Source organism: Typopeltis vanoorti, chromosome 18, assembly GCF_054136105.1.
Source record: "Typopeltis vanoorti isolate ZY-2024b chromosome 18, IOZ_Tvanoo_1.0, whole genome shotgun sequence".
Taxonomy (NCBI): domain Eukaryota; kingdom Metazoa; phylum Arthropoda; class Arachnida; order Uropygi; family Thelyphonidae; genus Typopeltis; species Typopeltis vanoorti.
The window spans coordinates 55132222-55146894 of NC_143566.1; the positions used below are offsets into that span (position 1 = coordinate 55132222).

The 14673-nt window shown below is 38.2% G+C and overlaps 1 protein-coding gene across 1 annotated transcript in view; it reads right to left on the reverse strand.

Moving 5' to 3' along the window:
* The window catches only part of LOC150096673 (twitchin-like), a 2440784-nt gene that overhangs the window by 2332867 nt on the left and 93244 nt on the right, over positions 1-14673 (reverse strand). The window contains exon 7 of the mRNA XM_090408679.1: positions 2167-2257. Coding sequence (XP_090264805.1) covers positions 2167-2257 — 91 coding nt within the window. The remainder of the gene's footprint in view (positions 1-2166; positions 2258-14673) is intronic.

Sequence of the window (14673 nt, forward strand, 5' to 3'; positions counted from 1 at the left end):
CGATATAATAATGATGTTCACTAACACGTTCGCTGCCAACTACGGGTATACTCGTAGTTGGTAAACCAGCTACACAAGCCAACTATGAGTATACTCGTATGATGCTGACCGCCGTCAACGAGAGTACCGTACTGACCTTGAAGAAGTGAAATTGCTCGGCGTACGGGAACAGACTATGCCGAAGTAGCATTGCAAACGTGTTAATTCTTTTTTCCACAGAACGGCCTGTTTGTATGTTAGATTACATTCACAAGGTATCTGGTAAATGCCAGTTAATGATAGCTGGCCAGCTAATGATATCCTTTGATTGCTTGTTTCTACACACTGATTATATACTATTATTTTCAGTACAAAATATCTGTGCTTTCAATTCATTAAAGTTAATTACTGTGGTTATCGTAATTTATTATTTAAACAACACTCATAAAAATAGTAATAAAATTAATCAAATATCAAATTTGAACACTTCAAAACGTAATTATACTTCATCACAACACTAGTAAATGCCATTACTGTGGTAATAATAAGAACATTTTTATCATTAGTGGTTATTCCAACTTTTCTGCTAACACACACATACATGCATGAGCACACACACTGATTTATACACAATTTAATTGAGTATGACATTGACATAACACAGAATTATAACCATCTACCTAATATGGAGGTCTGCTAATCTGGTGATGTAATAATAGTAATGATATAATTTTGGCTGCTGTTTGCAATGTTATGACATGGATTCCACTATATTTCTAATGACATAAATGTAGATCTACAACCATACTGTCTGCAAAGCAAGGCATCCTGCAGTCTCTAAATGAAAACAAGTACAGTGTTTATGCATCTACAGCATATTCCTGAACTATTTGATCGATTAAGAACTAGTGAATTTGCTAGCCATAGAAGATGGATGATATTCTTCAAACTACTTCCTTACAAGTATGGGTCTAGTAAGATGGCACATTGCTGGCCTGGTTGGATGAGTGGTTAGCATATCCGCTCTCCAGCCAAAAGGCTGCGGGTTCGTATCCCGCCATGTTGGATGTTTATGATTATCTGTGAAAATACTAGTGGTAGTAGTGGCAGTAGATGATGTTGGTGGACTGTGTGGTGGATATAGAGAGTTGTAGAATAGATACGTTCCCTCGATGAGTCTTTGGACTCCCTGGAGGTGTCAAGTAATAATAATAATAATTACCATCTTAGAAACTGATAGATGGTAAATGCATGCAATCTATGCAAGCTGTTGGTAGAATACATCAGTCTTATGTTGGCCAATTCTGATTGAAGAGTCCTAATTCTGACCACCTTCAAAATATACCCTATACCATAATATCACGTCTAGTGAGATATGATATTCCCTATCTGGGTGATGAAACAATACGTGAGGGTCAATCAACAATGCTGTTTGTACTATACACATTGCCACCACCAGTACAGTGCAGCAGAAATGGCAAAATTTCAAAACACCATTTCCACTTCCCCAATGTGCCCACAGTGCCTGACACACACACACACACACACACACACACACACACACACACACACACACACACACACACACACACACACACACACACACAGAAAAGATGATGATTTCGGTGATTACAGAATGTCTTTTAGGTCCGACTCTCTGATCCCCCCCCCCATACATGCAAGAGTGTGGAAAGCTATATTCTCATGGGAATTCCTACATTCCCTATGTTGTATTGCATCTTCAAATTTGGCAGCATCACTTGTCAATTAACTAGATATACGTGTTGTACTCTTCACTCAACATAAGTATCCAGTTTCTGGGCTCTTTCACTGATGTTAGTTTCATTTGTTTGGTGCTGTTCTCTTTATCTGAGATATTCTTGACATTCACTTTTTGAACACCAGATGGTATAACCTTTTTACTGTGATTGCTATGAACAATTAACTGTATAACTAAATACCCAAGTATATTATGAATGCATATATACTTTATCATCATGTATCTTTGCACTGCAGTAAACTGGACATGTTACACTATGGATAAGGGTGATCATAATTCAATATAACGGTAGTGTACCAAATAAACAATAAATAAATAAATAAATAAACAATACTTAAAGATCAAAATCCTTTGATGATACATAGAAATAATGAAAACACAATGTTTATAATTATGTATGTACTTACACTCAATGTTCAAAGTAAGATTAGCATTACTTTCACCAGCTGAATTTTTTACATTGCATTTATAAAGTCCAGCATCTTTAAGTTCTGGGTCCTAAGATATTAACAAAAAAAAAGGGAAATAAAGAAGGAGCATTAAAATTAATAGCATTAATGAAATAAAAATAAATAACACATAATGAAGCTAATGTGATAGTCATTTGAAGTGATGAATAATGCATGTAATGCATCATCATCACATTTCTTCCATGTACCCCCAAGGGGGGGATACAGGATATGATAGCACTACATGAAAAATATACATTACATAATTACTAACTTCCTATCTACAATTTTCCTCCAAATCAATCTGTTACCTGTCAAGACTCTAACATTATCAGATTTTATATTTCTATCTTCTAAGGCACTTTTTACCATATCAATCCAGCTTTGTCTTGGTCTTCCGCTAGGTCATTTTCCTCCAAACTTGGCAGAGAACACTTGTTTTGCTAATCTTTCCTCTCCCATTCTGTTTAAGTGATTACCACAAGAGATTAGCTCTGCTAACACATTCCTGAAAGCTGATGTCAAGTTCTTTCCTAATATCCTCGTTATTAATATTATATTGCCATCGATGCCATCTGTTCATACCGCTAATCTTTCTCAGGATTCTCATATCTGCGGTCTCTAGTCTTCGGTCAAGTATTTTACTTCTGACCCAGCTCTCAGATCCATAAGTTTGAAACTTGGTTTGAAAATTGGTTTGAACACTGTATTGTATACAACTAATTTAGGATTTTGACTAATTTCTCTCTTATTCTCTTAGTCAATTGAATATAAATTTATTCAATTGACTTCCCACCATACCAACTTTGTTGATTCTGTTGTCTATTTCCATATTTAATTTACCATCTTCACTAAAAATCGTGCCTAAGTAGCTGAAATATTTTACTGGTTCAATAGGTTCTACATTCACAATGCAGTTGATATTTTCAATGCTTCTACCTATTTTGATTGTCTTTGTTATTGCTGACATTCATTCCATATCTACTACAACAGTTATTCAATTTAGTCAGGGAATCTTGCAGACTTCTAGAAGATTTATTTAGAAGTATAACATTGTCTACATAAAGCAAAGAGCTGAGATTAACATCTCCAATTTTGATATCAGGTTTAATACAACATTCCTTCAATATGTGATCTATACAGATAATGAATCATCATCATTATTATTATTATTATTCAGGCCTACATGGAGTCAAAAGATTCATCGCAGGAGGTCCTTCCTAGGAAACACAAAGTCTATCAAGACTCATCGTGGGAGGTCCCTCTTAGGAAACACAAAGTCTATCATACCACTCCTTACATTCATTGACCATTCTTGCTCTCACCACTCTATTGGGCAATGCATTCCATGGTTCAACTATCCTCCATGCAAAGAAACCACTCCTTGCCCTCTTGCTCACAGTTTGCTTTTGTAACTTCCAGGGATGGCCCCTTGTTATCATTTCTTCCCGTTGTTCTACCAAGCAAAAGTACTCCCCAGTGTCAACCCTGTAACCGCCTCTCAACAGCTTAAAAGTTTCAATCATATCACCTCTCCTTCTTCTATCCACCAAACTCTGCAGTCCACATTCCCTCAGCCGATCCTCATAACTAACATTGTACAGTCCTGAAACTATCTTTGCTATCTGCCTTTCTACACTTTCTAAAGTTAATTTATCCCCTTCAAAATCCTGGGGACCAAATCTGTGAACAATAGTCTAAGTGTGGTCTGATCATAGTCTTATACAATGGAATGATAACTCTTTTATCTCTGCTGGTCAGTGTCCTTCTCATTATTGCAGCAATCTTCTGTGTTACCTTCACCACCTTTGCAATATGTCCCCTAAATTTCAGGTTTCTATCAATCATCAGCCCAAGATCTCTTGTCTCCCCTACTTCCTCCAGTATAGCTCCTCCAATAGAGTATGCAGCATCCCATCGATGTTTCCCAAACCTCAAGACCTTACATTTTGCTGCATTAAACCGACATTACCCATTCATTCGCCAATTTGTCTAGATTATTCAAATCCTCTTGCAAGGCTACCACATCTGCACCATTACTAATAACCCTTCACAGCTTCACATCATCCACAAACAACTGGTTATCCCCTTGCAATCCACTGACAATGTCATTGATATAAAGGTTAAACAGTATAGGTCCCAGTACTGAGCCCTGTGGGACCCCACTTGTAACCCTCTGCCACCTTAACACGTCCGCTGCCACGCTACTTTGGCATGGTCTGTTCCCCTACGCCGAGCTGTTTTACTTCTTTAACGTCAGTACGATAATCTCGTTACCGGAGGTAAACGACCTACGAGTATACTCGTAGTTGGCTTGTACAGAGCATATACGGTCTATGAGAATACACAGTTTTGATGCTAGCCCCACAAGCCAAGCATTTTCACTTCTTCAAGGTCACTACAATAATCTCGTTCCCGGCGGTAAGCGTCCTACGAGTATACTCGTAGCTGGCTTGTGAAGCAGGATTACCCACTACGAGTATACTCATAGTTGGCAGCGAACGTGTTAAAACTGCCCCACCATACAGCACTCTCTGATCCCTATCGGACAGACAATCCTGAATCCAGTAGACCAACCTGACATCCAGACCCATGTGCTGCAACTTAAATATCAGCTTATCATGTAGCACCCTGTCAAATACCTTCACTAAATCCAAGAAAATGACAGTATATGCCTTTCCCTCATCTACTGCTCTTGTAACTTCATTATAAAAGGCTAGCATATTACTAAAACAAGAGCACTCCTCCACAAATCCATGTTGACTTTCACAGATAACATTACCCTTATCTGCGCAGTGCTGCATATGGTCCCTACTAAAGTAGGAAGATTCTTGTTCCGTTGTATAAAGCTTTGATTAGGCCACACATGGACTATTGTGCCCAGATTTGGTCACCTGGTTTTCAGAAGGATGAAGAGATGTTGGAAAGTCCAAAGGCGATTGACTAAGGTAGTTTCTGACCTCTGGAATGTCGAGTATGAGGAAAGATTGAGAAGATGTAATTTGCAGAGTTTGGTTGACGGGAGATAGAGGGGAGATATGATAGAGACCTACAAGTTGGTAAGGGGTTGTTAGGATAAATGGTGGAGAAGTTCTATAGAGAATAGCGGGAGATCAGGGGAGAACCAGAGGTCATCCCTGGAAACTGTATAAAGAGGGTGTGAGTAGGGGAGTGAGAGGCAGGTTTTTTTCATGCGGAGTTGTGAATGATTGGAATGCCTTGCCTGAGAGTGTGGTGTCTGCTAGGAGTTTGAATGTGTTCAAGGCATATGATGAGCTGTGTGTGAGATAAAAGGACCTCCCAGATGAGTCTTTGACTCCATGAGGTCTTGGGGTAATAATAATAATAATAATAATAATAATATGCCTTTTCCAGATCTACAAAACAATACAGATTCAATACAGATTTGAATATAGATTCAAAAGATATATTTCGGTGATTACACCACATTTTTTATTATTCAGTTATACAAAATACTGAAATAAAATTCCTGAAAAGTTTCGTAAATCGTAGGATTTACATCTTCAGAGGGTAAATAGTATAACTTAAAGTTTAAACAAGAGAATTAATAAATACAAATCATAACCATCTGGCTATTCATAAACTCAAATAACAGAATGCAGATAAAAAAAACGTTATTGACGTTGAACAATACTGGACGATGTCACGTGTTCTTGTAATCGTTCATACAGTCCGAGCTCAGATTGAGGTAGATTTTTTATTACAGCTGAACACACTTGATGGAGAATTAAACTTGATTTTTATTGCATTGGGTTGGGTTTTTCAGCATATTAGCAGCTTCTTTAAATTTTCTTATATAACTGTTGTTTTCTATGTATGACACATCGTTTTTTGCCAGAGTACAGTGGAAGTGGTATGGAAAGCAAGGCCTGTTTTTGTTCTCTTTTGTATTGTACGTCTTTTTGGTGTCCAGCCATGCGTATTTCTCCAAATCTTCCTGTCTGTCCTACGTAGCAAATCCCACAAGAGCAATGGATTTTGTAGACTTCTGGTTTTTTAAGAGGATGATGAGGTGGTTTTGGTGGATGTAGGAATCTTGAGATTTTTTCCATAGGAAGGAAGGCTACTTTTATGTTGTGTTCGTTTATTAATTTGCACAGCACCATAAAATTCACTTTAGAACAAGAAAAAAATAGAAAACTTCCTTTTCTGGATATTTTATTAGAAATTAATGAAGAAAGTAAACTCTCATTCTCAGTATATAGGAAGCCGACAAACACTGGAAGATTTCTAAATGCAACCTCACACCACCATCCTTCACAAAAAATAAGCTTAATTAAAACTCTTCGAGACAGAGCATACAATATCTCCAGCACACAAGAAAGATGTAATGAAGAACTAAAATACTTAACACAAATCCTCCAACAGAATGGGTATGAGACAAAAACCATCAAGAGAATCCTTAAAATGCCTCCAACTAACAACACAATAAAACAGGATTACAAAAACGCAATCTCGCTTCCTTATATCAAAAATGTTACAGATAAGCTAGCGAAATTAATGAACAAACACAACATAAAAGTAGCCTTCCTTCCTATGGAAAAACAATAAATAGAATAAATAAATAAAAACATGTCATTCGTGGCATTTAAACTCTGAGATCAGATTAGATCAAAAATAGTCAGAATATAAAATACCAGAACAGGCAACAACATAGTTTAATTATTTAGGTTGCATATTAACATATCTAAAAGAAAAAAATACAGATGAAAGAACAAATTTCAGAAAACCTGTAGAACAGTTAAAAGGACACTGAATATTATTATTATTATTATGTGATACCTACAAGGAGTCCAAAGACTCATCGAGGGAGGGCACCAACTCTACAATCCTCCACCACTACACCAACCGCAACTACCTTCATCATCTACACCAGTGATGGTGAACCTTTTTACCCAGATGCGTCAAACATCTTTTTTTTTTAAAAATATTGACGTTGATGTGCCACTTGCATACATGCATTATAAATTTAACTACATAATCATAGATGGTGACTTATACATATCATATTAGGCTATTTATTTAATAGGACATTGAGTACTGGTAGAAAGTTGATTTATAGAAGGGCTATAGTGTGTACATTTTGATGCTACACAGGCAGTGCTCAAATCATTGCTCAATCTATTTCTCCCTTTCGATTTGATAATATGTAAGGCAGAAAATAGAGTTTCACAAGAGTATGTGGAAGAGAAAATTGTTAGAAGAGCTTTAGCAAAGATTTTAAGAGAATGAAAGTTTTCGGAAAGGCTATTCCACACACTTAGAATTTCACAGTCTGAATTTTTACATGCAGTATCATACAGCTATTCTCGCTCAAGTTCTTCTAATTTATTTCTAAGGCAATAAACTTTCTTTTCCAGATAGGATTACACTGGAAGTCGGCTAGTTGCATTTCTAGATCTTTTAAATCGAGCCACGCAGAGCCATCTAATTTAAGATTCATGAATTCTATTTCATCAGGATACTTTATGAATTGGATTGTTTGTTCCAACATTCGAAATTGCTCAAATATAGAAGAAAACTGCTCAGTTACTGACTTTAGAACTTTGATAGATTGGTTGATATGTTCTTCACAATTTGTGGGCTGGTTTTCTTTAAAAAAATTTTCACTCTTGGGAAATACTTAAAATTGTTACTTTCTAAATCACGTTGAAATATATTGAGTTTATTCTCAAAGTTCTTGATCGTGCCAAACATAACATCGACAGATTTTCCAAAACCTTGCAATTGTATATTAAGTTCATTCAGGTGCAATGAAAAATCTGTGAAAAACATCAGCTTACCGAGCCAAGCAGAATCGCTCAACTGAGAAAATTTATACTCCATGCCCTTCATATTTAAATATAATTTAATTTCATTTAAACATTCAAGAAACCGTTCAAGTACTTGGCCATGACTCAACCATTGAATATTATTGTACAAGGGCTGTTCAATAAGTAATAAGACTAATTTTACTGTCGCGAAACCACTCATCACAATAATTAATTTCTGTGGAAATAAAGAAATGTTGCTTGTATTAACAAAAGAGGTTGATAGATGGCATATACGGCTGATGTGCCAGAGTGTCACGTAACTAAACACAAGCTTGTTTTGGCACGTCTATGAGCCGCGACCAGTCGTCGAAATGTAAGCGTCCTTGGAACAGCGTTATGCAATTAAATTTTGTGTGCGTTTGCAAAAATCGGCATCAGACACTTTTAACATGATACGCAAAGCTTTCCATGATGAAGCAATGTTGAGGACAAGTGTTTTTTGCTGGCATAAAACTTTTAAGGAAGGAAGGCAACATGTGGAAGATCTTGAATGTGAGGGAAGACCTTCAACGTCCATCACAGAGACAATGATCAACACAGCAGCGATTATCATCAAGGAGGATCGCAGAATTACAGTACGCCAGCTGCATGTTGTCCTGAATATTTCTGTGGGAAGTGTTCACTCAATCATGGCTGAACATTTCGGACTGAAACGTGTTTGTGCCTGATGGATTCCCAAACTCTTGACACCAGAGCAAATGCAGCATCGAGTGGATGTGTGCACAGAATGGAAAGAAAGACTGGAACAAGAAGGCGACAACTTCTTAAAACACATCATTACAGCAGATGAAACTTGGTTGTATCACTATAACCCTACAATGAAACAACAAAGCAGTGAATGGAAGCATCCGTCTTCGCCTACCCCCAAGAAAGCAAAAACTGTAAAATCGGCTGGTAAAGTTATGACCATAATGTTTTTTGACTACGAAGGCATTGTTTACCAACACGCTGTAGAATGGGAATACTGTAAACGGCTCATACTATGCAGATGTTTTACGGACAATGGTACAGCACATCAAAAGGAAGCGTCCATTGCTGAAGAATGGCTTCTTATTGCACCACGATAATGCAAGGCCATATATTGCTGGTGGTGTAGTGGACGTTTTGCAGAAGAACAACATAGATATTCTACCACACCCTCCATACAGTCCTCATCTCGCACCGTGCAATATCTAGCTGTTTCCTGAGCTCAAGAAACCGCTAAGGGACAGCCATTTCGAAAGCAACAAAGCATGTGTAAAAGCTGCGGAGGCGGTTTTGAAAGAACTCTCACTCTTAAAAAACGGAGTTTCACATGTGTTTAAGAAGTGGACGCAACGTTGGGACAAATGCATCGCATCTCACGGTAGTTACTTCGAAAAAGACCATGTAATTGATGATGATTAAAGGTAATCTGTTTTCTGTATAAATATAGTCTTATAACTTATTGAACAGCCTCTGTACATTAAATTAAGGATGTAAGTGAGTCTATTAGGGAGCAAAAGCAAAGGGTGAAAAAAATGATAGTGGTGGCAGGTACGAATAACTTGAAAGGAGATAAAATGGAAATGATAGAAGACCTGAAGGAATTGTTTGAGGTAGCAAAAGAGAAGAGTAAGAGAGTTAGGATGATGTCTTTTTCCACTGTATGACAGTGAAGAGTTTAGAAGGAGGGTCATAATTGCAAATGACTTTATGCGTGGGTTATGCAGGATGAGTAGTGTGGTATTTGTGGACGTGTGAAGTGAGTTTGATGGGCGAAAGGATCGATATAAGATGGATGGTTTGCATTTGAATGGATTCGGTGTAAGGAGACTTGAAAAAGTGTTGTTGAAGGAAGTGGATGTGCAGAATCAGGGAAACTAGATTTATTAAGGAGGGGGGAGTAGATATGCAGACCTTAGGGAGGCAGTTGAGTGTATGAATGAGTATAATATGCCCGAGCGAATAAGAAGGACAACAAATCAGAATGGGATAATTAGTATAAGGCATCAAGATAGGGATGGGGCTAATGTGGTCTGCAATTCATGTATACTAATGCTAGGAGTATTAGGAACAAGAAGGAAGAAGAATTTGGCCTTGGTTAGCACTTTCAGAACACAGTTTATTGGCATTAATGAAACATGGCTGACTGAAAATGATATAGCTGGTGGGATTGAATGTGAGGGGTATAGTATGTTCAGGAATGACAGGGAGAATAAAATGGATGGAGGAATATTACTGATAATAGCTGATGAGCTACAGGCAAGGAGAATAGAAGTTGAATTGCAGGATAGAAAAAAGAGCACATTTGAGGCCCATTTGGTGTGAGATTGAGGCTAGCAGAACAAAATATACAATTGGGTGCTGCTATAGACCAGGTGATGGAAAAGATGGTGGAGATAGTATGCATAAGCAAATAGAAGAAATGAGTGGAAGGAGGGTAATTATTATGGGAGATTTCAACTATGGTAACATTGATTGGAAGGAGGAGAGGACACATGGGAGGAAGGAATTGGATTTTATGCGGTTATTAAGGGGATAACTATCTGCAAGAGCATGTAATGGAAAATACTAGGGGTCAGAGAGTGCTTCACCTGGTAATTGCATCTGAGAATTTGACTGTAATGAATATGACCACGTTGCCACCAATTGGTCAGAGTGATCATAGGGTCTTGACTTGGGAGGTGGATAAAGGTGTGGATTTTACAATTACGATGGGGTACATGTGGAATTATTGAGCTGGTAATGACAAGCTTAGGAGATTGATTGGTTCAGTGCCATGGCATGTACAACTGCAAAGGCTAGAAGTTGATAGTGTATGGGAGGGCAGTAAAGAAGTGTTTGCATGAAGCAATGGCTGTCTGTATACCTAGAGTCCGAATAATAAATTAAGTAGGGGTTAAATGGGTGATTAACACCATTAAGCTTGAGCTGCAAAAAAAGAAACAACTATGGAGGAAATTTAAGGAGAAAGGTGACCTGCAGGCACATGAACGGTATAAAGTGCAGGCCAGAAGGGTAACGAGTGTGGTAAGAAAAGCAAAAAAGGATTATGAAAGAACATTGGTCATGCAGGCTAAAGAGAATCCTAAACAGTTTTTTCGATATGTTGCAAGTAAAAGAAAAAATGTATATGGCAAAATGATTTTAAAGAATGCTGATGGTAGGGAAGTAACTGAATCAGCTGAGATAGTTGAATTACTGAGCAAGCACTTTGCAAGAATATATCTTCCAGGTGGTGACATTGGAGAAATGAATGAACAAATAGATTATACGGGAATTGTGGTGAATGAAGTGGAGATGAGTAGTCTATTACAAAACCTCAATGTCAATACATCTGTGGGATGGGTGGTATATCAGCTCGTGTTGTATGTGAAGCAGCTAAAGAATTGTCAGTACCCTTGACCATTTTGTTTAATTTGAGTCTCGGGTCTGGGTTAGTCCCAAGGGGGGGGGGGGGGTGGAAAGAGGGGAAAATAGTTCCACTGCATAAAGGAGGTTCCAAGACTGCTGTTGTAAATTACCGAACCGATTAGCATATCAGGAATCGTTGTCAAGGTCTTGGAGAAATTAGTCAAGAGAAGAATACAGGACTAGATAGATGAAAATGGGATACTGTATGGGGGACAACATGGTTTTATGAAGGGTAGATCATCCCTCATTAACTTGCTCATGTTTTTTAACACAGTGACGGCTGAACTAGATAAGATTAATAGGTTTACAGTGACCCATTACCCTTATTAACACATATCACCCTTATGTGCGTTAAAATACTTTAACACATGTTACTCTAATTGGTAAACTGGAGCAGATGGGGATGGATATAGGGTTGGTGAGATGGATAGGAGTGTGGTTGATGGAGAGATAACAGAGAGTGGTTTATTCGGGAGTGGAGTCCAAAAGACAGCTTATGACTAGTGGTGTGCCGCAGGGTTCTGTTCTTGGACCACTACTTTTCAATTTTCACTATATTATTTAAGGAAATTACAACGTACTAGGATATACATTAAAATAAATTTTAATATATTTCTATATTTCCGCAACGTCACGTTGCCATTTTCAAGAACTTAAGTACAAGACACGTGCACGTAGGCACAACAAAACAATAAGTGAGAAGGAAGTATGAAGCTATTATTTCTCCTAAAGTCCTGATGGTGCCCTCTAGCAGGCAATGTTGGTATTCTTGGGCTATTGGGCTGAAGGTCTTCTAATGTAGGTTTCCCAAATTTGAGGAAGTCTTATGCAGCCAAATTTGTTGAGGTTTGGATTGTTTCTTAGGGCTGAAGTTGATTCTATGAAAAGCCTTTCATATCTGTATTTGCTACGGTGTATTATCCTGGCTTTCTTCCACCGTATTCTATGGCAGGTATCCAGCGCGTGGTCAGCAAGACCAGAGTGGCTGTATTGGTGAAACCAACCATTTGGCTTTGCTATGTAGATGATGTATTCGCTATTTGGCCACATGGCTCCGATGCACTCCTCTCCTTCTTTAACACACTTAAACAACCAACACCCCAGAATCGAATTCACCCTGGAAGAGGAAAAAAAAAACTGCATTCCTTTCTTAGACACACTAGTCACCTGCCAGCCTGATGGAACCTTGGTTTTCTCAGTATATAGAAAACCCACCCATACATTCACCAACAATTCCCCCCCCCACAAAAATATGGAGTCATTAAGACACAAGACAACAGGGCTAAACTTATCTGCTCGAATGACAATGCCCTAACCACAGAACTAAACCACATTCTCAACACTTTCTCAGCCAATGGCTGCCCCCCCCAAAAAAAAATATTGAAACCAGTAAACCACAACCCCCCTCCCCCTCACAACAAGGATTACTCTAAATTCATCACCATACCCTACATCTGAGGCACCTCGGAAAAAATCACAAAAATCCTAAAAAAACATAACTTCTTGTTACAAACCATATAAAAAATTGGCATCCCTTATCCGCTCAACTAAAGACCAACCTCCCCCCCCTAGACCTACCTGGTATATACTAGGTCCCTTGCAGCTGTAAGCTGTCCTACTTTGGCCAAACAGGCAGGACAGCAAATATCATAATTTCAGAACACAAGGACTACATCCGGTTTCATCAATACAGCCACTCTGGTCTTGCTGACCATGCACCGGATACCTACCATAGAATACGGTGGAAGAAAGCCAGAATAATACACCATAGCAAAACAGATACGAAAGGCTTTTCATAGAATCAGCTTCAGCCCTAAGAAACAATCCAAACCTCAACAAATTTGGCTGCATGAGACTTTCTCAAATTTGGGAAACCTACATCAGAAGACCTTCATCCCAATCGCCCAAGAATGCCAACATTGGCCGCTAGAGGGCACCATCAGGACTTTAGGAGAAATAATTGCTTCATACTTCCTCCTCACTTATTGTTTTTTTGTGCCTGCGTGCATGTGTCTTGTACTTAAGTTCTTGAAAATGGCAACGTGACGTTGCGGAAATGTAGAAATATATTAAAATTTATTTTAATGTATATCCTAGTACGTTGTAATTTCCTTAAATAATGTAGTGAAAATGCATAACCAACGTCTAAGCCTTTCCACGAGAATTACTTTTCAATTTGTTCATTAAAGATATAGGAAAGGATCTGAGAGGAAGTGTTCACTTGTTTGCTGATGATGCAAAGTTGGGTAGAGCAATTGTGAGTGCACAGGATGTCAAAATTTTGTAGGATGATTTGGATAGTTTGGAGGACTGGGCTAGGGAAAATGGATGTCAATTTAATGTGGCAAAGTGTAAGGTTATGCATTTTGGAGTAAAAAGATTAGCATCAGTATATAACATTGGTGGAACCGTATTCCAGGAGATTGATGAGGCCAGGGATTTGGGAGTGTTGGTGGATAGGGAGTTGAAGTTTAGGGGGCACATTGCAAAAGTGGCCAAAACAGCTCATCAAATAACTTGGTTGCTGAAAAACACTTTAACGAGCAGAGACAAACAGGTCATTGTTCCTCTGTATCGAGCCTTGATAAGACCCCATCTAGACTACATATTGGTGTCAGGGTTTCTTCTCGATGGAGAGGAGGTGGAGAGGATCCAGAGACGAGTGACCAAGATAATAACAGGACTATGGAATGAACCTTATGAGAACAGGTTGAAGATTTGTAGGCTGCAAAAATTGGTTGATAGGCAGAAAAGGGGTGATATGATTGAGACATTCAAATTACTGAAGGGTTTCTATAAGATTATTTCAGAAGATATTTTTGAGAATAGGACTGGTAGTGGGAGGACTAGGGGCCATCCATGGATGCTCGGTAAGAGTGTGGTTAGCAAGGGTGTTAGAGCTAGTTTTTTTTTACTTGGAGAGTGGTAAATGAGTGGAATAAGCTGCCAGAGTCTGTTGTGGGTGCCATGACTATAAATGAGTTCAAGGTGAAGTATGATAGATACTTCATGAATGTTGAATAGTTGTTCTTGACATGATGTTGGGCCTCCCTCGATGAGTCTAAGGCTCCTTGGAGCTGCCCGTAATAATAACAATAATAATAATAATAATTGTACATTGATTCAACTTCACTTAAAAGTGAATTAAATTCTTGTTTGTTTAAAGCCCAGGCAGCAATAAAATTAGTTACCTTTGTCACAATTCTCATCACATCATCCAAATCCTAAAAGGATTTGGATGATGTGATGAGAATTT